Raw genomic sequence first — 27,268 nt, 5'->3', positions numbered from 1 at the left:
ATTTTTTCCTAATATTAAAATTAATTTAAAATAGACTATTTGAGTAAATTAGAATAAAATCAGAATTAAATAAATGTGAAATATCATCAATCTATAAGTTGATCACCTTAAATATAAAAAAATTCAGGATCATGGACAAACTGCCCTGTAAGCTAAGACACACTAAACTCAATATGCACAGTGGATTTTCTTAAATACAATACAAATACAGATGCTGAATGATTCTGAATAGAAGCAACTCAAACATTCGCATCCCAGAAGAGAAATGTCACTTTGCACAGTATAAATCGCCCTGTGTATACAGCAGTCTTTTAAATCAGATTAGGGCTCATGCTGTCGTTAACAGTCTTTTTCAAAGCCCAAGTGTCTCTTTGTCCAAACATATGGCTCAAGCATAGACTGCCCCAAGGCCTTGTTATTGCTGTGCCAATAACAGTTTGTCATGCAGTGAAGCTGAAAGAAGACAAACACAACTAAAGGCAATCTGATTCCATTGGACTGTGGATACAGATGGGATGATGCCAATATATGTTTGCTTTACATTTATGTATGATTCATTTAATTTAAAGTCCTTAATTTTGTGATATTTGGCATATTTGTAATATTTTGACTAGAATTAGTTTTGTATTAATGTTGGCCTAACTGGTAATCATCTAATATGATAAATAGTCTTGTATATATGTGATGAAATGATAGTGTTGAGTCAGTTTGATGGCAGTCTTTCAGTGGAAATCCCAGGAAGCAGGAGACCTGAAGTGTGTGTGTGTGTGTGTGTGTGTGTGTGTGTGTGTGTGTGTGTGTGTGTGTGTGAAGAGAAAGCCAGAGTGCCTTCCTACCATTTTGAGACATGATTTATGGTCTTTCTCCATTGTGATATTATTAAGCTAAACTATTCCAAATGGGTGTATGTTTCTGATTATAACGTTAGTGAGTGGTGATGATATATATGGCCTTTCCTCTGCATGGAGGTCTAGTGGAGTCATGCCATACAGCAGCAGAAAACACATCCTGCATTTGGTTTGTTTACAAGGCAAAAAAAGTCATCAAGCCTACTTTTTGCTTCACTTTTGTAAGCATTTGTATAGCACTGTTGTAATGGTTTTGTTCCATTTCAGTAACAAAAAAAGAAGACAGAAACTTTTCATTGTGAAAAATAAAATTAGAAACCATGTGTTCCACAAATTACTGGCTTGGAGCAGCCATAGTCATAGCAACCATGTCCACAGAGTTCTAAGAGAGAGAAGGCCTTGTTAAAGCTCCACAGATTGATGGCCTGTTAGAGGCTGGGCTCAGCACCGGCCGGCCGTAACACTGAATTGGTGAACAGTGTAGATGCTATTTTATTCAGACAACACCAACTAGGCTAGGCTAGGTCAAGTACCACTCAAAGCCTGAGCTGGTGGGTGGGCAGGTTGAAGGAGTTAAGGATTGTACCTTGACTTGAGTGATGGGGCTGGAGGAACTCTTGTCATTCTTCAGAGAGGAGGGAGAAATGGGCCCACTAGCATTGAGGGGCTGGGGGAGTGGCGGCATCTTGGCTCCAGGAGAGACCTGCATGTTGGCAAGCTGGGCGGCATACAGTTGCTGTAGGGAGGTGGAGAAACCCGCAAGGCGTTAACATCCAAATCCAGCAAACATTCATAGTTTTATATTCTGTCTTTTCCTCTCCCTAGAACTCTCTGCTTCTGCGTCTGCCTTCATCTCCCCCTCTCTCTCTTTTACGTCTTTCCTCTCTTTCCATGAGGCTGGCAGAGAACCTCCATCAAAGGTCTTAACTGTATTTCAAAGGCTGAACCCAGAGAGAGACAGCAGTCTTAAAAACCACACAGAGATGGCTTTCATTCAAAATACTTGGAGCCCCTATTTTCCACTCATCACAGAGAAAAGTTTGCCGACTGGATGCAAGTGTGTTAGCAAAGATCTCTCATTTCTCTAGATCTACATAGCTTCCTATTGAAGTTTCTGGCCTGTGATTTGTCTCCACACAGCCATGTGAGACAATCCCATTCCACAATGTTAGAAACCCAACCTCAGTTGGATTGCCATCACAGAATATGTTAAACGCAAGCATTATTAAGGCTTAGAAACCTGCACAAAGAACACTGATGTAATCACTGTTATTTTCCTTGGCGTTAAATCAGTAAGATGTCCAACTGTTGGTGACATTACCACACAAGAGGGTGGTTCAAATGACTGGCGAAGCACTCAGTAACAGTTGTGCCTGTAACAGGACTGAACTCTGAAAGCTCAATTTACATTTCCACCACTGGGCTGATTATGTGGCATATACTAGAAAGAGTGGTTAAAGACGTTGATAGAGTTTGGAAATATTTTTTAAAAATCTGGTGAGCCACAGACTGCTAATAGTCTGTTGGATCAGATTTTTGACACAGTAATTCATCCTTTATCCTGGATAAAGTTAAAGTTTAATGTCTTGACATTAAGCTGTGCGCCTATTTTTTATATAATTAAAACCTGAAACAAATAATACCAGACTGATTTGATTTGATGATTGTTTTTGCGCTTGTTTTTCTGTGCCTACAGAGCCCAGCACTCCCGCACTGCTGAGACTTCTTTACACCCCAGGTCTGTATTGATTGGCCACCAGGTAAGTGATGAAATGGGCTTTTGTCTCCTGCGGCAAATGGCAGGGGTCTGTCAAATAGAGCTACTGTCTGAGAAAGAGTCTTACTCCATGTAGACCTCACTTCATCAGACAGATAGCACCCCTTAACTCCCCCACTGGCCTGCTATCCTCAGACTAGGTAAACGTTATGGTTTGTTGTGTTGGTCAGTCAGATGGTGCTGTCAGGGAGAATCTGATTTCTCTTCCTCTGGCCAATCAGCAAACCCTGTCTCATTTCCTGGTTCGACTGGCCACATACAGACTGCATTTGTGTGGATGGGAAAAAACGACCTAGCTCCGCTGGCCTCACCTTCGGCGGTGTAAATGCAGACTAAAGCCAAACAAAGCACTTTATGTGACATGCACATATCTCCAGATATAAACACATATGTGCTCCTGTAAGAAACTTTATCGCCACCACATAAGCGGCAGTACAAAAGGTCCATTCTTCCAGGGGACCTGGGGATAACAACGGCACATGGGCAGCGGAAATGACAGACTGATTATGTTCCCACAATGATAGCACTGCCCCCACCTCCCTCACAAAAAGCCTTTTGTCTCCGACAGGAGCAGACCCAACTCTATTTTCTTCTCATCTGAGCTAGACTTAGTTAATGTCAGTGGTAAAGGCACTCTGTGTGTCTGTGTGTGTGGTGGTTTAGAGAGAGAGAGAGAGAAAAACAGTGACAGAGAAAAAGAGTGAGGGGAGTCTCCATTCATTGCCTGTCACTCCAGGCTACACGCAAGTCTTAGTAGAGGAGTGGAACCTGAGTCTGTTGGACAGATGTTTGCTAACAGGCCTGTCGACGAGTATGCCCCTGACCTTGAGTGAGAAGAACTTTATTGTCGGAAAACAGCGCAATTAGACTTTGCCTCAAATTAGATGCAGTCAGGCTGCCCCTTTTCAGCACTGATTAGCAGGTCAGTGCCATGGGGTGAGAAGCAGTGGTTACCCTTGTAACCAGGAACACTCTGTCTCCAAGAGTCAAAGAACAATAAATACAATCAGGGGGAAGAAAGGTGTGTTAACCCATCAAACCCTGCTCAAAGACAGATATGAAATGCCTCAATGTTCAATGTGTGCTGTCTGGAGGCTTTTGCCTTAGCATTACGGTATGTCTAGGTAAAAATCAAAGACAGTACATTTACAATGGATTACAAAATTATTGTTTGACACCCAGCACATACTTAAGTTAGAAATGTGGTGTCAAAGGCTGAGGGATGATGCATCCTGCCAAGGTTGGTCTCCCTAAGCAGAAGACATCTGCCTGCTTCTCCCAGTTGACTCTCTCACATCTAATAGCCCCTTCTTCATATCTACTTGCCAGGTGGTGGCAGCAAAAGGTTCATGGTATTTAGGGTCAAGCTGAAAGTCAGTGCTCCAACTCTGGGGCATTGGAGTAGGTGAAAGCCTGAGTGGAGTGCGGAACCCTTCTGTTTCCATTCCCCCCCCCCCTTCTAGTTTTTTTCTAGTTTTAGTTTTTGCTTTATTTGATCAGGGAAACATACACACCTTCTAGGACACATAATACTTCTTCATGAAAAACCATAGAGCAGCACACTAAGGCACATCTTGTATGATGGTAGAAAATAGCAAAATGAACATAATAGCTAATGGGATTGCAATGTGGGTGTTAAAAGAAATCTGGCAAAAGAGAAATATGTGTATGTTTTCTCTTAGCTTGAAGGCAGGAGCAAAATCCTGCCATTTCCCATTATCAAAAATGTGCATGTATAACTTACTAGTATGACAATACAGTATTTGTTCTGTTTTTTTAAATTTGCTTTGAAAGGTGTTGCCTTTTTCCTAAAAACAGTACTTTTTCTAAGGTCTTCTTTCTGACCCCATCATTCCCTGTTTCCCAGTAGAGTGGAGCAGATCTCAGCAAGCATGGATTCAAAGTGAGTGCAGCACGTCCAAGGTCAGCCTGTTAGCCTCTGGTAATTAAAAACAAGCCCTCTGGAGGCAGCAGAGGTTAAATGGGGAGGTTCACTTTTCTGTCTGTGACATTAAACTGAGATTACACACTCTGCTGATGATGTTAGACATCTTAGAAGTATGATGTGCAATTAAGACATGCTGTCTCTGTTTGTTTAGTAAAACAACAAAGCTGATACTATAGCTTAATATGCAGTATAGTCAATTATGAGAAAAACATTCATTTGCTCGTAACTTCCATCTATGCTTTTTTTTTTTCCTTCTGCAAACACTGGAGCATATGCCTTGAAGTATAACGAGAAAAAAACTTTCTGTGGAAAAACAAATGTGCATCTTGTTTTTCTTTAAGAGTTGCAGCATGGCAATATGTGCTGGAAAATACAGTGGCAGATATTTGTAAAATTTCTTGTTACTGACAATGACGGTGCATTGCACTTTTACAACTGCGGCCTGCAAAAATATAAAAATAAAGACAAACCAATTTCCTTGAAACCGTAACAATTCCTAATACCTCTGCACAAACATCCTCTGAATTTTACATGAGGTGAGAATTATCTGAAGACTGCCACACTGTCTTAATCACTCTCTTGTCTCTTTGTGTACGAGTGTGTCTGTTTGTCTGTCTGTCAATGTCTCATTCACCTCTGCCTGGCCTGGATGCTGAGCACTGGGCTGGATATGAGGGCATTAACTGTGCTTCATTGCACCACACCATTTAAAAGGCAGCACAGCGCCAGCCCCGTTTGCCACAAGGCTTGTACAGGCTCATTGCCCAGGGCGACCAGGCAGGCTGACCCAGGGTAGGCCCAGATGTCAGGAGTGGAGGAAGGCGTCCTGGTGCACTATGCCGATGCTTTCCAGTATGGCCCAACATCTGTCTCATCTGCTGGCACCCAACCTGCTCTGCTCTAACCCCTCCTCTTGTCTTTCTCTATTTCTCTATCTTACATATACAGCATATATATAAATCCTTCTCTATCGGTTTCTCTCTCTGGAACATACACGCACAAACACAGCCCATCTTGTGTGAGTGTGTGTGTGTGGGTTCTTCAGGCGCAGGGGTCCCAGAGCCAGCCTTTCCATTCAGTGCAGCTCACTGCATTATCCACTCTATCTGTCCATCTGTTCCTCTGTTCACCATTGCCTCTATCCAGCTGCTCACCTAGCCGTCCTATTAGCCAGCCTTCCACACACAGCTAGCATTGCTGCACTGCTCTGGGTTACCTTCAAAGACCAAGCTCCTCTGCTCATAAACACAGAAACAGCTGCTCTCTACAGTATGTCTGTTCTCTTGGTTTTCCCCTCCTCCTGTCTCTTTCTCTCTCTCTCTCTTTTTCAAAGTCAAAAGTGCTTCACTTGTTAATGATGGAAGCCGTTACTTCACATATGTACTACACAGGCATTTACATCCAAACAAAAGATAATGTGCGGTTTGCTGCTCTCCCACTTTCTTCCTGTTTGTCCCTGACTGTGTAACACTCTTTCTTATCACTCCAGTCGTCTAAGCCTCTGAGTACTCCTTCAGATGTGTCTGTCTGCTTGAGATCTGGTCCAGGTTGTCGCTGAGCATGTGGGCTGCTTTTCATCTTTACAGTGGGAGCATGAGTTGAGGCTAGGTCCAGGTTTATAATGGGCCTAGAAAGATGCCATAACAAATGCGGCCACGGCCGTTGCACAAAATTCTGGACCCTGTACATGGAAATTCTCTATGGGCCCCTCCCCACATCCACGGCTATTCATTCTAGTATCTTTGTGGGCCCCGTATACTTAGTGCACCCCCCAGTTCCTATGCCCCTGAATGCGGCAGATGATAATTGCAGCGTTAAGACTTAACTCAAGCAGCTCGACTTCCAGTACTGTAAAGCATAAGGATGTGATGGGTCTGGACAATTCAGGGAAAAAAAGAGCAAGAGTAACGCACAGACAGAATGAGCAAGAAAAAGAGGATGGGAGTAATTCAGAGAGAAATACACAAACTAAGACACTTAGAGATGATTCAACATGTGGATAGGAAATTGGAAAATCTAGACAGTGAGACAGAGACAGCAAGAGATAGAAAATGGAGCTTTGACTGAGTGGAAGCAGAGGGTTTCTATTTATTTAGTCCTAACAGTGATACTACATACAGAGAACCCAGATGTTCTGTTTTATCCAATAATGCTTTCTTTAAAATGGCTTAAACCCCAAAGTCTGCTTCCAATGATAGAAAACAGGACTTTCTTAAAGGGTCCTCCTCCTGTTTACTGGTTCTGTAAAAAGGATGGGTGATATATATTAAGTTCATATTGGCCTTAAGTAAATTGTTTTTCACTTGGCAACTGATGCAAGGCATAGTGTACAAACAGCAAATTAAGTGCTATCCCAAATAGAAAATTCTTTTGTGGAATTAGGGAAATTCCCTTCTTGTCTCTACACTCAATTGAATATAGTCAGTGTCCAGACAGATTGGGGTACAATCTGAGCACAATTTCCTCTGTTAGGTGAGAGGTGTCAGTTGTAATCAGGGAAGGACAGGCAGGAATGGAGCCATTGTTTCCTGCTGATCCTGGGCTCATCCTGGCTCTGTGTGGGCACTAATGAAGAGGGGCATGTCGCGCTGGGATAGTTTACCCGCCTCCTCTCCTGTGAGTTGAGGACGAGAGCCAATCTGTCAGGAAAACATTGAGTGAAATTGCCCTGTGGTACAGCAATGCCTGGTGACAGCCACTTGCAGACTGCCAGCCACCAGAGTGATGCTACCACCCTGTATTGACAAGCAAATTACAGTCTCCAACACTCAAACGCATCCTGGAAGATTCATTTACAGCCATCAGCTCTAAGCCTTTGTTACCTTGTTGGGTTTTCTTCTCTTAGAGAAAGAGGGCAGGGAATGGGGGGAGGATCCCAGACTGTTATGACAGAGGAGATTGTGAAGAGGCTACGTGGCCAACATTAAGACTGACGGAGCGGCTAGCCTCTCTGACTGGATGGCTGATCGCATTACCTCTGCAGCATTGTGGGAATTAATTCTTCCAATAAGATAATTTTTAAGGTTCATATATTGCACAGTCTAAACTGAGTAAATTGGTGAAAATTATACCTTGCCATGTAGCTGACAGGAAGACATATTTTAATTGGGGGGCAGCCTATTCAGCCATATGTGTGTGGGATTTTGTGTGTGTGTAAAGAAGATGAAGAATGGGCTTGGAAGTGAAATTAGAAAAGCTCAGGACAGTTTAAAGGGTTGGTGGAGTATTGTGCTTGATGATGCATGAAGAATAAACTCAGTAATACGATAAGTAATAAGTAATATTTGCAGGGGAGCCTTAAATCAGCTTATTTTATTTTAATCTTGTTTTTATTCCGAATAACACTGAACACTGGACATAATGTGTTAATTTCAAAGTAGCTGTCACATTTTTTACTACAAGGACACTAAGATACGTCTAGAGTGCAGCCACAAGTACTTCACTGCACTAATTACCAAAGTGTCTCCTTATTTAGTTTCAACTCAAATTAAATAATCCCTTTTTTATTGTGTCATTCTCCTCTTGTGACTTTTGTTGTTGTTTATGAGAAGAACATTTTCCAACACACGAACACACACACACACACACACACACACACACAGGAGTGTGGAGTATACTTTTCAATAGTTTAATTTTCAATAAGAAGGAGGGTGCTGGTGCTGTTATTGCTCTAAAAGGGAGGAGACTACTCTAACTTAATTCCATGTCTGGCTTAATATGATGTTTTTAATCATAGCAGGCTCCCAGTGCTTTGTTGGGGAAGTGGTGGCAGTCACATGGTTTGTTGATCTCAGCTATGAAGAAAAGGGCATGTTTGACTTGCCTTGCTGTTTTAAGGGGAGTCTCTATGCAGGGTAAATAGCAGCCAGCAGGCGGAATATGTGACAGGCTGACAGACTTCAATTAATGGAAAATGCACCTCTTTTTGTTTACTGTGTTCTGTAAAGGTCAGCCAAGTCATGGTCTTGGAGGCACTGTTTTTGCCCATTCCCAGGGTTAGATACATAATCAGAATTAATCACTCTAGACCCGTCTCCCCTCCTCACCCCAACCTTCAGATATATGTCTCATCTGACCTCATACACCACTATAAATAGACTCAGCATGCCTGTCTGAACTACCACTCCTTTCCAATAGACTTCTCCATGATACACAAACTAAGCGACACATATACACTCCAGAAACATATTCACTTACTCTCGCGGACACACATTTTCAAACATGAGCAGACTCATTTAACACCTTACATGCTTCTGATAGTTCTTCTCGTGGCTGCATAATGACGCACAACTCTTCTGATCTAGCTGCATACATTGTTAGAACTTGCCAAGACTCGTTAACACTGACAGTGGTAGCCTCAGAAGGACAAATGCCACATATATCAGTGTGCAAAGAGTCCCCCCCTCAGTCTTGAGCTCTGTCTTGACTTATTTCTGCTGTTGAGCATCACATGTTGCAGCTTTCAGTAACTTTTCGCTGTTGTTGACAAAGCAACAGTGGCCACTTAACCATATGTTAGGAGAGATGCTTTTTAATTCTTTGTTTCCGTCTTTTGTTTCCAAAGAACAGTCCTGATTTCTAGTTTCAAGTAGACTTAAGATCTACAATTACTCAGAACTGCAAAGGAAACTGATAATTAGAGAAGCAACGAGCAACAGAGCAGCTGAATAGATATGGTTGTTACTCATTTTCCCATTGCTACTTGTATGTTTTTTATGTAAATAAAAGTCAGTAAAAAGTTACCAAGGGAATCATTATCACCAATTTGGAAATAAAGTTCATGCATGGGCTGATTGATGCCCTGGTAACACTAGTATTTATAATAGTAACAACTTGAGGGATAGAACGCAGATCATTATCTATATTAAACATTATGGCCTCAGGTTAAGCCCTGACCTGGGTTCAGCTTTTTTAAATGCTGTGTGAGAAAAGTCCTGGAGGAGCCTGTAGGGCTTGGAGCCTGTCCCAACATTTTCTGTCACTCAAAACCCCAACTCAGCCTCACTTTTTATAACATACCGTGAGTTTACTTTTACTACATATATATTACAATGCCTCAGATTTTCATCCATTCTTTCTTCTTATTTGTTTTCGTCACAGAGATAAAAGAAATATTACTGTGGTTCTACTAGAAAAAAAGCAATAGGAAAGAGATTCTTTGCTTACACAGTCAATTGTCTTTTGATAAATTCACTGGCAGGCGATTAAGGCAACCAAAGTGATTCTCATTCCCTCTAATAACTATTATCTTCCCTATTCCTCTGTCTGGCAGAGCTTGTGGGGATAAATCCTCTATAAAACAGGATAAATTACATATGTAAGGTGATAAGTGTGTGTGAGCTGCGGGCCTCCAGGATTATTTAGTGTGCAGCTCATTACTTAGTGTACAGCTGCTTAGCCATCCTTTCTGCCCTGGGCTTGGCGGGCGTCCCTAGAATTCTTTGTCATAGCACTGTACATACCTGAAGCTGGAGGGGGCTGAGTCCTGACGCTGCTGCAGCTGCCATTGTGGATGGAATGAACTGCACTGGGTAGTTATCACCTGTCAGAGAGGGAGAGAGAGACAACAATGCATACAGGTTCAGACAATGAGCCGGCCCACAGCGACCAGGCAAGTGCCAACACAGATCCTGGGCCTTCCACTACTTTGCCACAGCAATGTGGCACATTGCAACGAGCCCTCGGCTTCAAGCCCAAACATCTGCATTAACAAAAGGCTAAGCTGGTTTGACTGGAGCAGGATTACTTAGGAACGTTCCACACCATTCCCTCCTTCCTCCACCTGCACAGTACACCTCCTGGACAATACCATGACAAGAATAACTACTACATATTTTAACAAGTTCTTTTAGCATTTCTAAGTTTCTGTCTGTATATGCGTGTGTGTGTGTGTTAGTGTTCAGAATAAATGTTAAATATCTTCCCTGGTGTTCAATTAGTGATTATGTAAAAAGACCAGCATGTTCTCTCAGGCAGTTCATACAGATGTAGACTTGTCTGGCTATTGTTCAACACTACATTGTTTGTTTCTGAGTGATAGCTTTGGCAGCAGAGCAAAAGCACTTGTATGCAAACTGGTTAGAACAAGTGTGCAGTCACAATAACAAGGTTAAAAAATCCCACACATTCTTATCTCACATATCACTGTGATCGAGCAGGAAAGAATTGGTCTCCAAATAGCAGTACTATTCATTACTGTTCACTACTGTTGGCCTGCCATCAGCACGTTTGTCATACAGGGATATAAAAACGGCTGCTCTATGAGTGATATCCATGGGGGTGTATAACTGAGGACCAGACGCTTTCACACACTCAACCTAGTGTGTTGAGACGGAACAGAACAGCCCCTGTGAGATGGGGCAGCGCAGTGTTCATAGAAGGGAGGTTGGTTTGAAGCATGTGTCTGGAGGGGGGGTGCACAGTGGGAGTGGGGAGGGGTAGTTGGCCTTCGCTCAGACCCCACTTCTGCCTGTCACTTCTTCTCACAAACATATGGAGCCATTAAGCCACAGACAAGGTAAATGTATATACCTTCTCTTTCACTTTGCCCTCGCTCGGTCGCCTCACTTTGCAATCTTGTACAGCACAGCACAATGTGATACAGGCCATGGAAATTCAATCCCCATTTAGTAGCAAATAAAATCACACAGCCGAAGTGGTTTCAAATAGTGCTGGGTTGGATGTGCGGGGGTGCACTGGTTATTTCTACACCTCCTCCTTTTTGGTATCGCTTTCTCTCTGTCTCCCCCTCTCTTTGCTGTCTGTGACATAGGATTTGGGAATAATAAATGGCTGGATGTCTTTAGATGTCATGTGAAACCTGGGGAGGGTCATGTGCTAAGTGAGCACACCACCACTACTGGAGGGTTTCGGGCTCCAAGGTCTGGGTCTTGGGTGCACACAGTCTGTGTCGAGGCACCAGACTCCAGCAGAATGGGCGCTGTGCCAGATTAGCGTCACTGGTGAAAGGGAATTACCTTTAAAACTATGTTTTTTTTAACTGGCCATGGCTGGTCCCATGTCCAGAGCCTGGACTCTAAGGGAGGTGGAGTAGTGCAGGTGACGCCATGGTCACAACAGGCTATATTTCCCTGCTCATGTGGTGCCATGAAATATAATTCATAGATTTGCTGAGGGATGACAGATGTAGCTGAGACCTTTCTTAGACCAGATCAAATGATGATATGACTACAACCCTCAAACATGATCTTCTCTTTTCACTGGCTTTTAAATTGTATTGAATCACCAAAGCTGTTCACAGAAAAACAGGCATACATGAAAAAAGATTATACAGGTATATTTTATATTGTTGAGATTTCATTCAAGTAGATCTGAAGGGACCATACAGTTAAAAAAACTTAAATTACCAAACTTAATTTGATTTATTTAAGTTACAGTATATCAAGAAGAAAACCATGTTGTCCAACTTGAATGACTTAATAACAAACACCACAATATCAGTTTAAATGTGACAACTAAAACGTGGTAAAAATACAAGATTTAAAATAAAACAGCATGATGAAACTGTCAATTGTCAGCAGGATGTCTATGAGGAAGACTGGCAACCCAAAGACTATGGGGTCTATGCAGGTTCATTTGGGGCACATCAAACTGAATGCTGCCATATCTGTGTAAACAGACAGGGAAGTCCAACTTGTATCTATTTGTTTAAATGATGAGTTGGTGTTTCTATGACTGTGCTTGTCTACCATGCAACACCAGGCCATTGAGCACAGCCAGTGGATGGGGTGATGACTTACCACTATGGTGCCAGAATGACTCTGTTGCCATGTGAGCGCCACAGGGCTGGGGTCATAAGCAGTGGTCCCTGGGAGCTGTCTCATAATGATAACATCAGATTAGTGTGCCTTAGTCTTGGAAGTGAATGCTTGGCCACTCATTTCATGGAGAAAGGACACGACAGCATCCTGTATACCCTGCAGGTGGTGGTGATAACATTGTACTCTTTGCATGTATTGTGTATATTGTGTTGGATGGGGAGAAATCATAGAGGTTTTGAAATACCCCTCCTGACTACAACAGTCATTTTCAGACCCTCTTTGCCATTTCTTCATGAACTCATGAATTATGCAGGAACCATACACATGGCGACCCCTGACCATGATTCCATAATAGCTCCTGTTATTTGAACTAAAACATTTTCTGTGTCAAATCTATTGCAGAAAGCACACTGGTAAAAGACTCCCCCTCAGGCACTTTGTTTAAGCTGTCATGGCTCCATAGTTCCAAAATAGCTGACTTTCTTTTTCATCCTGTGGTTTTATAGTTAATTCATTAACTGCACTACCACACCTTTTAATGTCCTACTGCGAACCTGCTGACTTCCAAGTGTTTCTTTTTCCATTTACAGTCCTCTTCCTTGTTCTGATACTGTTTTACAACAGACATAAGAACTTTCCTTTTTTCTAGATGACTCATAAATCCTTTTCTCTTTTGACAACACAACAAAAAAAGTATAAAAATTGCTTGGCCCTGGGACGAAGTAGGCCATGCGAGGTGAAAAGCTTAGACTGAGAAGCAGGGAGCAATTTAGGCCATGGATCTTTTTTTTATATTTAACATGAGTACAGTAGTATGTGGTGGCACATCTTTAATTTTCACAAGGATACAAGGGTGTATGAGGTTACTGCTTTGGCAGGGCATCAGTCAACATGTTGCTACAAATTTTCAAAAAACACTTTTTTTATTTTGAAGGCTGTGGAAGGCTTCTCTTTTACTCAATTCAAAAGACAAAAGGAGAGAAAGAGGCATGCTGTTACAGGCAATGAAAACAGTTATATGTGCAGGAAAACCTGTTCCTTACATCATCCACAAACCACAAATCCACCTTATAATTGTCTTTTAATCAATTAATTTCACAAAACATAATCGAGTTGAACTGTAATAGGGAAGTTGCTTTTTATGCATATAACAATAGGAAGACTTTTCATGCAGGCTTCATCTTCTGTGTTATTGGATCTCTAACAGTGGATACTTGAAAAACAATTACAGCCAGCACACTACTGAAAGATACTTTCTTGTTGAAGACATGTTTACATTCCTCTGCTTCTCTAGCCATATCTATTGTTCCACATGGACTACAATGTTCCCAGGCCTTGGTCTCAAGTCCAAGTTTAGTCAGAGCAGAGCATGCCAGTGGCCTCAATGTGAATCAAGCATTTGTTTGTTGCTATACATTTGTTATGAAGTGTAACAACTTTAAGACTAAAAATCATAATTATGAATTAAAGTGTAAGGGAAAAGGCATAGCAAGCAGAGAGAAAGGGGGAAAGACAAAAAGAAGACTTAAGTTACAAGCATACCTGGCTTATAAGACATTCCCGGAGGGAAGAGAAAGCCTTGCTGGGCGGCGGCTGCTGCTGCCAGAGTGCGCTGGTCGTGTGGAAAAATGGGGATCATGAGCGGAGGCATGTGACCCTGGACCTGCTGAACAGATAGGGAGCAGAGATCAGAGAGAGGCCTAAACATAGTCATGGTACACAGAAACACAGAGCCCACTCAGGGGGAGGCCAGATCACAGCTCTTCCTAACGCGTGCTGACAGGGGGCTCTGCGGCAGTGACGGCCTTCGTGTGCTCACACAATACGAGCTACCCCTGCTCTTAATCCAAACCACAATTTCACCTTGGTACATCAAAGGCCCTACATACGCACATTGTTCAAGCATCAGTTAGAGGAAGCGACATGCAGGACAGAGAGCAGAGAGGCTCAGTAGGTCCGTCCTACTTCTGTAGAGAAGTACTATACGTGTTGAAAGAAGCATTCACCAACACCATTGCTGTTGCAGTAGATACAACATGTTAACAAGAGGATTGTTGAACGTATTACACAGGTGCAGAGACAGACTTGATCAGCATATACATCCACTCACCTCAAGGGAAGAACGTAACATAATCTTGGATGATCATTTATTTAGATGATAAAAGCCTAAAGACAATCCAGTAATTTGCTACAACTGTTTTCAGCAGAGGAAAAATTGCAGGCAGTTGAAAAGTTCTTGCCATGTGCTGAATTTCATTGTAATGCCATTCTCTGACTGTCTGTTCCACACACATATTAACCTTCACCATTCAGTCTGTTGCTGACTTACCTCCTGGGAATACCAACTCAAACTCCCTGCATGTGTGTGTCAAGGGTGGGTGAGTAGCCTATGTCTCAAAAGTGGTGTGTGGGGGTTTTGCACACATGTTGCAAGGTCCAATCTTACTGTCATTCTCTGCTTCCTGAAACTCTATGATGGGGAGCAGCCTGGCTGCCATGGGCCTGCGAGGGTTAATCTAGCACAGAGCCAGGCCACCTCAGGGGAACCTGCCTGGAAAATGGGTTAATAAAGGTCATCCCCCAAAATAAACACTTTACAGAATGTTTCTCCATTCATCCCTCCTTAAAATCAACTCGCAATAAAACGGTTCTGGGTGCAATTACTGCCGCTGCATTGGGGCATGAAATCAACCTGCTCAGAGCAATGACTTTTCCCCCATGTTCTGGCTGAGGTCTGCTATGATCTCCACTTTTCAGCCCGTGCTGCTCCCCCTGTAGACCCTTTACCGGAGTAGTCGCACCCAGTTCCTCTCACAGCTAGCGCGCTAAACCTACTCAAAACTACTTTATTGATCTGTCCAGAGGTGCAGAGCTAGACTGAAAACTAAATAAATAGAACCATTTTATGTCTACTGAGCTTTCACAGAAGTGCAAGTGCAGAAAGTGCATTATAGAAGAATAGAAAAGTATGTAATTCTTCCAAAAGTAATTCTGTAAAATGTGCTGGTGCTGAAGAAAAATAAATGGCCGAGGAGACTGCGACAAATGACCTTAAATAAAACATTGCTTTATAGGGATTTCTGTTCCAAGTTTCCAGGCTGAGTGGATGAGAGATGGATCTTGGCCTTGCATGTATGGAACATATGGAAAAACACAATAATTAATGTCACAACATGAGGTAGGGCCAGTGACAGGCGGGAGGGGACACTGGGGAACACAGCTCTTCTCTGTCTGTGTATTTGGACTGTAAAACCAGATGGAGTCTTTTGCTGAATGTGTGGTAGTCACAGGGCAGAAAAGAGCTCCCTTAAGTCCACATCCGACCAAGTGTGTTACAAGTGTGTTACATGGCAGTTCATACATTTTTATGAATTAACTAACATGCATCAGCATTAAATTAAAACTTTTAAATAAAATTATTGACTGTCACATATTTTTAGCTAAATAGATAAAACAAAAACATGTCTCACTCTATTTCCAGAAGTGATGTTTTTTTTAATTTAAAGTCAGTTTTTCAAAGTTAACAAATCATTCACAGGTCTCCGTCTATATTTCCACCTCCTCAGGAATTCACAGCACTCCAAACACTCTCCTAAGTCAAAACATCTGTACAAGACTGCTGTACATGCAACCTTAAAGTGTATTGGTCTGATGTAAAGGACATCAAATTATACCAGCAAAACAAACTGAGCCACAACCAGGGGAACAGCTGCTTCACACGAGGAAACTATAGTCTACACAATCATTTACACAATTCCATAATTTATTTGCTTTAAATTATTTGAAGACAAATGTGACTATATTCATTAATATATCTGTATTGTACAAGACAGATTATATACTGAGAGACATCAGCAAAAGGCATCAGATACTTGGACGTACTTTTCTCCGGCACTAAATGTAAATGATATAATTTCATCTGGGATATCAGCTTTTATTACTATTATTATTTTAAAATATGGAGCAGAATATACAAGATTCACCGAGGCAAGACAGTGTGAATGTGCGTTGAATGCCAAATAAATGCATTGAGTTTGAATGGCTGTGATTTGCAGTAATGAGCTCCATACATTAAAGTTTAATTTACGGCAACTAATGTCAGAGAAAGGCAAATCAAATTTTGAGGAGCTTCAAGGTGGCAACAAATAGTGGAGGTTAGTTGAGCTGTCAATTAACAGCTGGCACAGTGGCTGAGCAGATTATACATTTTTCACAAGTTTTTTTTTTAAATTTGACTGTTAAAGTAAAGTAGAAACTTTTTTTTTTTTTAAAGAGACAGAAAGAAATCGTGTTCATATGTGTGGCTTCCACTCTCCCTCTGTAACTACACACCCAACCTTCCCCCCCTTTAAGAGTTACCCTCAAGTTCATCTATGTATGGGCTGAGTGCCCAGGATATTTCTATTGCCAAGATGTTCTTGAGGAGTTGGAGAATGAAGTGGAGCAGATGTGAGCGGGGCACTTGGGCAGCGTCCTCCCTTCTCATAAATACAGCGGCATTGTTGTGCTGGCACTGCTCTTCCTTTGTCTTAGCACTGCTAAGTACTGGATAATGTCATTTCACACCATCTGCCCCCAGGCTTCATTAAAGATACATGAATGGGCTATCTTATGAGGAACAGGTGCTATTGTTTGTCCCTCAAGACCCAGCACTAAGGATCTGACTCGGAATACTTGAAGAGGAGCATCTGTAGTGATCAGTCAGACAGACTTGGCTGAGGCCCCCGTCTCTGCCAGCAAGCACTCCAACAGAGGTTTCTGGGGGAACTCAGCCGCCTTGCAACATGTATCATCAATTCAGATGACCTGATGAAGTCTGTATCAGGCCAGCATGCAATCTGTTTCCCTCTCAAGGAGATGCTGGTATTTGATAAATAGATCCAACTTGTAGTTCTACTGCGAGTAGGATACTGTATAGATACCATATTAAGGAAGAGCGAAATAGGTTTATTTTATTTAAGGAAGAAAATTTACAGGATAACTTATTTATTTATTATTTTTGCAATATTTAGTTCAGTCACACCTTTGTCCTATTGTTGTTGTTTGATTTTCTTTAACTTGTTTGAACTTCTTTATGCCAAATTTAAACTCTTTTAGTTTAGCATTATTGTGTTTTAATGTGAAAAGTTTTATCCATCCTTTTTTAATTGATCATTCATTTCAGCATAAAAATATATAAATTAACCAAGTTAAACAAAAAAGCACTTACAGTAGCTCAACTGACTGTACAGTGGTTTACAGCAGCAGCCCATCCTGAGGTCAGACTGCAGAGGACGAGTCAGACGGCTCAGACGGACTTTCATCTCTGATGTGTAAATACACAAGGTGTAAAAGACTGGGCAGACTTGAAAGAGCTCCCTTTATTTCTCCTAGCACTTACAACACATGCAATATGCACACACACACACACACACAGACACGTATACACTCAAATAGATTTATCTTTTATTATACCTATAAGGCTTACTTATACAGATAGCACCTAACATATTTTAGATAAAAGATGCACTTTTGTAGTTATTTTTTAACAAGCTGTGTGATTTGAAAAAAACTTCTACAGAGAACACATATAAACAAAAACATTTCTACAGACCTGTATTAAGCTCAGGTAATGCTATATATATATATATATATATATATATATATATATATATATATATATATATAAGCATCCACCTACAACACACGAGCAAGCAGCTCCAAAACACCAAGTGCAAATGGAGATGTACAGCGCATTACAGCACTCACTTGGGCCCCTGTCAACACCCATGTTCCTCACTGTCTGTTATAGCCTCTACAAAGCACCCAGGAGGCCTGAAAACCCCTGCTGGCTTTCCCTCTGAACCCCCTCACACATCCATGCACTGATCCACACACAAGTTTGCTACTCGCTATGGACCACAATGCGCTATGTGAAGAAAACTGGGAGCGTTATTGTTTTTACTGCCACCGAATCAGTCAGTATTAACAAAATTAAAAGACAAAAAAGGACCAAAAGAGACAAACATCTACCTCATTCTCACCATGGTTATTAGCTTGAAAGGACATGTTAGATCATGGGTCTATTATCCTGATTAATTGCTACTTGACACCTTTTAACACACTCTCACACATATGCTTATCTTGGATATAATCTGCATTAATTTGCATTGAGGAAACTTGCAAAAAGTAAAACCCCATAAAGTATGAAAATACTGACAACAATACGAGCACAAGTAGCCAAACATTTCTGAGGAGCTCATGATTTTGCTGTTCTTAATTCTGTACAATAATTTTGATTATAATAGGCACCTTTCCCATTAGGTAAAGATCACAATCACCAGTAATCATTTAGAGGAGGACTCTCGTTTCACGTCATCTCATTTTGATAAAATTACTTCCACACTAGTAGCTGTCAGATCCGCAGCTCTCGCTAACCTTCTCTTTCACATTTTCTATAGGAGGGGTTCTGTAATTTCACCCACGGAGGATAGACTCCAGCTGTTGCTGTAAGAACTGATAGTTCACACTTCGTTCCCCCTGCTCTCCACTGAGCTGCACACCAAACGCCTGCGAGTAGAAATCACCTTTTGTGATCCATTTAAAGGGGAAGTGATCTTGAGGAAGCTGGGATGTCTGGCTACGTCCCAACAGCAGCACACACAGTAAAACTGACACTAGACAGCAGGATATGTTTAACACCCACCACTGTGTACACAGCCCGCTGGGTGTACACTGAACTGGAGCCTAACCAGGAGGAAAATCACTCAGTAGAAGCACTTCTGGGCTGTTGAATCCTCTGTGTTGCTGTCAATGGTTTTTAAGCACATATTACTCCTTTACTACAGGTCACTTATCAGCTGGTTATACGGCTGTACACTGAGCAGTTACATCACATGGCAGACACACACATTGATCGAACAGAGATGTGATGGTGTTTGGATTTGTCTGTAGCTAATGGTAATCAGACAAATAGATCAATAGATTTGAACCAGACTTTGATGCTCCAGACCTCTGCCTTTGAATAAAAGTCTTCATATTAACACCCACTAGACTGAAGCATATTATTCCTGCTTGTCTGATCTGAAAATGGGTGCACTGGAATGGGGAGGGCAAATACACTGGAGAGGTTCAGGTCACCAACAAAGGGCCCTTGTCCCGGTCAAGTCTCTGACCTTTCTCCACACTTCCTTCCTGCGTCTGAAATCTTTGTACAGCACCTTTTCCTACAAAAGTCAAAGACAGAGCTCTAAAGCCAAAGATCAGCAGTGTACAAGCACTAGCCTGAAAAAAGTCTTATAATATTTTCTCTGAATTGTCGGGGTACAGCTCTAACTCTGACAGCAGGCACTGTTTGCTCAGGTTTGAGTGTACCACTGCACATCAGTCATGCCTGCATGTGTTACACTGAGTGCTGTTCAGGAGTGCAGCAAATCCAGACACTTGAGTGAGGTCAGACAATCCAGAGGGAATAACCAATAGATGACTTCTTGTTCCATTAATTCCTTACACAGTAAAACAAGCCTTCTTGGAAAACAGCCATTCCAATATATCTATATTAAGTTGATGGGAGCTTGCAGGGAAGACACGCCTAACACACCCCACCCCAAATCCCTCCACTCCAGCCCTCCTCCATCTCATCGTTTCTCCTGACTTCCTTGGAATTTTGGATAAAACTGCAGGCTACTGTTTGCTTAAATACACTGCCTGGCATTTACAGGATTTCTGCACACTGCTCTAATTTAACGTAGTTTCAGTATTAAATGTTGTACGAAGAATAATAAAAAGCTTGACCTCAAGTATGACGCAAAATATTAAAATAGGCAGACAAAAGTAAATAAAACACAATAATATATAATAAGTCAGTGCATGTGCAACATTTAAATCATGTATTTATACAAAAAAACCTGAATTCTTTAAATAAAATGTATCTGTCTTAAAAAATTGGATTTATATAGAAAATAAATATCAAAGTCAAGCCTTAAGGCATGTTTGTCTTGTTTAAAGCTTTTTCATTGGTGTATGTTTAAGTGACCAAAGAGAGTTTTTATGCTACAGCTTTGTATTAGGTTACATTGTCTGTGTTGGATTCTGAACACAATAAAAGCACACATTTAGATATTAGATCTAGTAAAATAAAGTGCATTCCTACATGCTGACACAATGTATGTCATGAATTGTGTGCATACAGTTCAATACAATCCTGCATTACACCCCTAAAATACAGATTATTTTTAACAGCAAATTCAATGTTATATTTCCAAAGAATATTAGTTCTTTTTGGGGGGTGGGGGCATACATGGAAATTTTTTCAAGGTCTGGCCATAAAATTAAGGTTCGCAGTAAACTGCCAAATCCATGGGGACTCCCTCAAACAGCATGGGTAATGACGGGAAAGAAGGGAACAGACATAAACAAACCCACAAGTGAGTTTGGGGCCGGGATCATTATCCTGCGTATATATCGCCGCTGTATGGAAATGGGAATAAGTGAAATGCCTCTGACCCTCATTGCAGGGGGGCGAGTGAGGTTCTAAAGAACATTGGACACGGGCTAGTCAGATAGCCAGCTACATCCATGTGATGTGAATAGGGTAGGGGGAGTGGGAAATAGAGGAATTTAAGTATGTGAGGTATATGAAATAATGTGGCAGTAAAGGTTTGAAATATTACATCTTCAACACTTTGGAGCAAGCGGAGAGCATAAATGTGTCTGTCCACTGTTAACTGTTTTGTGTTTTATGAAATAATTGTAAATATATATATATATATATATATATATATATATATATATATATATATATATATATATACCCATATATATATACACACACATATATATATTCTCTTTAAACATGGCATTGCCTGTGTTATATATCAATATGAAGCATGTTTAATTCTTTCATTCAACATTTATTTAAAATTTGAGGGGGAAACCTATTTTGCGGTTATAAAGTTAATGAGAAAAAGTATTTTGTCTGACTGTGAAACAGAAGACCACCCGTAATTTGTGTGTTGGAGGTATTGTCCACACTATGGCTGGGTTCCCCCCTCTCTCCCATCCTCCAATCATAGACCAAGGCTCTGTCTTCACTATTACCTCCCAGCTGCTGGGGCCACAGAAAACAACAGAGCCCATTCTGTTGTTCAGAAGAGAGCAGGCCTGTCAGGAGGGACAACAGGCCCAAGTGAGTTGAGACTTTCAAACATGCTCAAATATCATCACCTAATGATGGGCAAGAAAAAACAAAGCTTTTTGTAAAAGATCAAACAAGAGAGCTAATATGGCGACTTGTTTGAAAAATACTGTTAAGATTGAATTATATTTAAGAATTAGCAATGGAGTTAAGGAAATGTTTAAAAGGAAAAAAAATTGTATTTTGGAGAGCTGAGTTATGGAAAAAAACAAACAAACAAACAAAAAATTCTACAATTCTGTTTCTATAAAAAAAAAAAACTGTGCAGGACAAAAAAGCTCATTCATTGTGTTCTGTTGGGAAATGCTTGGACTCTCCTGCGCCCCAAACACAAAAAGCTCCTTTTTTGCGTTGGCCGTGGGCTGAATGCTTTGCTTTGCCACCCCAGCCCTAAGAAAACACGCGCCCCTTTCTCTCTGCCGGCTGCCCGTACACAGTAGAGCCTATTAATGCAGCTCCTTCTCCCTGCGAGAGTGCCCACTGCTGAGGACGATGGCCGCGCAAAGCCAATGCAAAGACAAAATAGTTTGCACAACATTAGCAGAGAAAACACAGTCCATGCAGAGAGGGAGAGGAAACTAAATCAACATCACAGTGGAGGATGTGTTCTCCCTCAACTGATATTTTCCTTACGAGGGTTGGTGTACAATGGATGTTAAGTGTAGGAGCTTTGCCCTCATCCAGGGAAGGTTTGTGGAGCTCTAAACAGGTGCTTTATAGAGATATTCAGACAGAAAATACAAGTGCTTCATTCATATGTGTATGTAAAGAATAGCTGTTCAGTTATCAGGATTATTTAGCACCGTGATTTATTTAAAAGGCAAATTCACATTCCTGTATGCCTGGTAATCTTCTGTCTTGTGTCGATTATTCTTGTCACTTGTGAGAACTGATAGAAGGCTGGAAATTTGTGTTGTAAATTAACCCGCTCTATGGTTGCTTTACAAACCCCTCAGGTGACTAATTTTAAGTAGACCCTCAGGTGTGATTTCACACATTACAGCCGTTCATGTGGCACCTCTCAGATGGAGCCTCTTAGTTATCGCTGCTTAAACTGCTGAGGTGTCTGAATACAAAGGCCACAATTACACAAAAGCATGGCTTTATTGTGTAATTTACATCAATAATGGATCTATGTTTGTCTACATTCCTACCTCATTAGCAAAGACACAGTCCATGCAAGCATATGTTTCATTTGATTGCATCTAAAGAGACTCAGTAAAGCCAGTGATCAGTTGTTACACTAACATAACTTAAAACTTCACACTTGCTTTAAGTAAATGTAAGTGAAAAAAAGGAGACAGAATCATGCTCTAATGGGCCAAAACCCACAGACCCCAGACCATGCAAACAGTATCTACTGTTTATATTCCTAAAGCAAGAATTTGTTTTAACAGACAAATGGCATTACATACCAACTGTTATGTTATCCACTTAGCTTCATTTGCAAACCATCACTGCCATTGCTGAGGTTGTATCTATTACACCTTTTTGTGCATCATTAAGTTTTAACAGGGCCGCGATGGCTTTATTGTTTAAATTGCATACAACTTTGTTTAACGTCAGCATTTCTTCTGCTTCCTGACAAGAAGTCACATTTCATAACTAATTAAATTGATCCCTCCCTCCCCACCGATAGAGTCCACTAACTGGAATTATTTGTATCCAAGTGTCAATATATTAAATCACAGGGGCTAATGAGTCGGGTCATCGCTTTCTTTTAGCTTCAGTCTTGCATGTGCACATCTTCATCAGCTAACAGTCTCCTTAAATGGAGGATGAACATGCTGGACTGAGCCTCCCTGGGCGAGAGCCAAGCCCGTTTGACTAGGCTGTTAATGCCCCCACATAATCCTACTAGCAGGCTAACACAGAGCTCTTCAGCACAAGGGAAAGCACTGGCAGCACAGCATCTACACAGACACGCATGTGCACACAGCAGCATACACATCCACACTTAAACACACACACACACGATCATTTCCCTGCTCTATTATTCTCTTATTATCATGCTAACAGTTCCAATCTAGCTGTGCTAATTGGGGGACTTACACATTCTCTTTAACAATGTCTATTTTTGTGCTTTTTTTTGCCAGTGCATTAATAAGAGTCTCACACTGAGAAAATCATTTGTGCTAGAGAGACAAAAGCATCTGAGAATACACAAATTAGCGCTATTATCTTTGTGCAATTACCATACAGCCCTGTGTTTATTTAAACTCATCTGATTGATTTAAAATATTTACCACAATGTTGTAGTTTGGGAGTCTTTGCTTCTCTAAATTGGTAACCAAACAGAATCAGTGCATTAAATTACTTGCATTGGATTGGATAACATGCATATTCCTTTTTATAATAATAAAGAAGTGATTACGAACCAGTACTACTAAAAGCCAATTTATCATACGGACCAAACACCAGTTTGACAGAATTTGTTTTTGTTCATGCTGGGAGGTCTAGTTAGATAACTATTTGTGCAGCACTAGACAAAAGTTTAATGCTTCTGCTGTAGTAAAAAGCTCTTAATGGTAGAAGCATCAGCCTGTGTGGGGCTTGTGAGAATGGAGGAAACAGTTAACACAGTCTGATACAGGCCAATTATTAGGGGGAAACTGCTTTTCAGTGATGAAGACCTTACATTGGCTTGATGATTTATGTTGCAACAGGACTGGGACTGCAAGTATCCTGAGCATACAGCTGAATCGCACTGCAATGGCATCACAACAAGAATGTGTGAGTCCTTGAGTGGCACAGCCAAAGCTGGATTTTATTGAAAATCTGTGAAATGACTTGATGGTAGCTGCTGGTCAAGCAAGATGTGAGGCATGACAGATGTTTCACGTCTAGCTTGACCAATCTTGACCACATCTGCACATAAAATCCAGATTTGCCAAGCTAATACAGATGTTTCCAAAGAACTTCTGCCAAAATTGCTTCCAAGATGTATATAACTAGATAGATAATGGCATTGTTGAGGTGGCAATTAATAGATAATTTGCTATCACTATAAATTGATTTATTTTCTGTCTGTGTGTGTAACACAAAAGTGTTTAACTGGGCAGACTCCGGCCACTGAATACAGAAGACACTTTTACAGAGCTTCCCATGTGAATTCTCTGGTTTCTTTCTGACAGAGGGAAATGGGAAATCCATGTGCAACTGACTTAAACACAATGCTGTCCAGATTTTCTTTCTTCTTCTAAAAATATATTAACTGAAAGTTAACAGCAGCATGTAAGATCATTTTGTCTGTATTAAAACAAAAATAGAAAATTATTAAAAAAGAAGCATCTATTCACCTGTGCTTAATTTAGTTTAAAACCATTTTAATAGTAACTCAAGCTGCGTGGTTCAATAACCTACCTTAAAATGCAAAGTTTTTTGAATAACCGAAACAGTACCGTATTACAGAGTGTGCTACATTTTGTGTCACACACTGACAAAAAATTAATTAGTTACACTGAAGTTGAGAGAGAGATCTGTTTGTGTTGACCCCTTCATTGTGGTCCTGGCTTCAATATGTATGAAGAATTACGGTGGATCTTTGTTTTATCACACCACAAATCTGTCCGGATGTCTGTTGTTCTCTGTCTCATCTCAAAATATATGCCTTAAAATATACCTCTAGATTGTCCACCTTGTAAATTGTGGGCAGCTAAATGCTGGTCATCTTTAATCTTGGGACCTTTAGCATCTAACCATTGAATATCTGCATGCCCCCCACTGTTTCTTTACACCACTAAAGACACATGTGAGAAAGTCTCTAGACTTGGAAGTGTGCAGTGGACAACGATAAACCAGGATTTTCTCGTTTAATCTCTGGTTTCTTTTTTTAAATGGGAGAGATACACACATTCAGTATGTGTGTTTATGTATCATGTGGACACAAAGTTAAAGGTGGGATGTAGAGTTACAGTGTACAGTGTGTGTGTACATAGAGTGAGGTTGGAATTTGAAGCCAGGGAGAGAACGACAGGTCAAAGGGAGATAAATAGAACCAGACCTGCTCAATGAACTGATTATTTAATGTTTCAAAAACAGGTGTGAAACATGGTAGACAATGTCCTCCATAGAAATATATTATCTCTCAGATCTCACAGTGTACTCAAGGTTGGAACATCAAGGCTGCAGCCAGTGACAAATGACAATGTCATGATATTCTAATAGTTTTAATGGATACAAAATTTAAATTAAATGTTTTGGATTAAAAGTGTCCTTCTGTTTCATCTGGGGAGCTCTGCTTTCTCCAGCCTGTTTGTGAAGATAAAGTTCACCCTGACCTTTCCACCAATATTTATTCTCTTGATGTGTGTATCAATGCGTGGGTCCCTGTGTGCACTGATCACCTCTGTGCATGTGTATGAGTATGTGCATGTGAGAGTCAAAACATGGTTTGTATTTTAACAGACCCATTCTTTACCCCTCTCCCCATGTGAGAGGGGATGGGTGCTTGTGGCATGGGTATGGACAGCAGTAATGTTGCTAGGTACGTGTCCTGCGTCTCTGATGCATTAACATCAGAAAAGACGCGGTAAACTCATTATCGACCCCTATTTTTTCCCTGATAATTCTACACTGAACAACAAATCCGTGTTCAAATCATAGAAATAAACAAAAGAAACCTCGCTGTTAAAATTTTTACTTGTTACTTATTATTAGGCTGCAGCCTCTCACCTGCTCTGTGTCAGGGCTGAGCACACACACACACACGCACACAAACAATTTTTGGACCCCGTGAATATAGTAAAACAAGCCCATACAAACACACACATGGAGTCAGCGAACAGCAAAGAGCATGTGCGTTGTCTGACCTGGGCATTCAGGGCTGTAGCCCCGAAGATTTTTTCTTTAGCCTCAAATAATTCTGCACTTTGAGTGGCTTGTCACTAAAGAAGGCGGCAGTGTTGTAATTTTGTATATTTATTGTACGTAATGGAGTGGAGGCAAGACCAATCAGAGAGGGTTTACAGGAAAATACATGGAATACTCATGTCTTTTTGGCTGACAGGTCTGTCAATTCATCACAGCAGTGGCACAAACATCCTCTCATGTTGAGTTAAGAAAACATCTGTAAATGTCTGTATGAGTTACAGGTTACAAGATATGAGCTGTGCATAAGTTACCGGTAAATACAACAGACTGTATACAGCTAACCTACTTTGCATTGCACTGTAGCCAGCTAAATCATTAACAATGCCAGTTGTGCTAGTGACACCAAACTAGCCTAGTTTCGTTTTGGGGTGATTTTTGTCATTTTATTTTGCTAATTTAATGGTCTGCCTCTGAAGACCGAGGGAGAACTGCTGATCAGAGACAGACTCTCATTCAGCGAGCACTAAGAGGCCAGCAATGGTGGAGAGAGGCAGCGGGAAAAACAGCTGCAGAGCCAGAATATTTTCACATCTAACTCTGTGATTAACTGTAAGGATTTATTTCGACCAAACCAAAGTTGCCGATTGTTGGAACAGTGGAAAGATTAATCATGTAACCATGAAACCATGAAAGTGCCTTTCACAAACCCAAGGACACGGTATAGTATAAAAAAGGTTGTAAAAACATTACTGTCTGTCAGAGGCTCTAATGGGTTAAGTTTGTTAGAGGGAAGTTTGAGGCATCTCCTAAAACTAGAGATTCTGCGGATTCCATAGATACTACTAATACCTCCATGGTAAATACCAGTTTTGTGGTGCACTGGGTGTCTGTCACCATTTATGCATCTCCCTGTTTGTCAACAGATAA

The 27,268-nt window shown here is 41.0% G+C and overlaps 1 protein-coding gene across 12 annotated transcripts in view; it reads right to left on the bottom strand.

Moving 5' to 3' along the window:
• Positions 1-27,268, bottom strand: part of LOC122874085 (transcription factor SOX-6-like) — a 140,508-nt gene that overhangs the window by 25,873 nt on the left and 87,367 nt on the right. For 10 of the 12 annotated variants that reach the window (XM_044191679.1, XM_044191725.1, XM_044191708.1 and 7 more), the window contains 3 exons: positions 13,897-14,020; positions 10,036-10,115; positions 1,435-1,584 (listed from right to left, as the gene is read on the bottom strand). In XM_044191679.1, the coding sequence (XP_044047614.1) occupies positions 1,435-1,584; positions 10,036-10,115; positions 13,897-14,020 (354 nt within the window). The remainder of the gene's footprint in view (positions 1-1,434; positions 1,585-10,035; positions 10,116-13,896; positions 14,021-27,268) is intronic. The other 2 variants (XM_044191688.1, XM_044191740.1) reach the window with 1 other exon arrangement.

Source organism: Siniperca chuatsi, linkage group LG1 (assembly GCF_020085105.1).
Source record: "Siniperca chuatsi isolate FFG_IHB_CAS linkage group LG1, ASM2008510v1, whole genome shotgun sequence".
In the NCBI taxonomy this organism is placed as follows: Eukaryota; Metazoa; Chordata; class Actinopteri; order Centrarchiformes; family Sinipercidae; genus Siniperca; species Siniperca chuatsi.
This window is presented reverse-complemented; position numbering and strand designations above follow the sequence as displayed.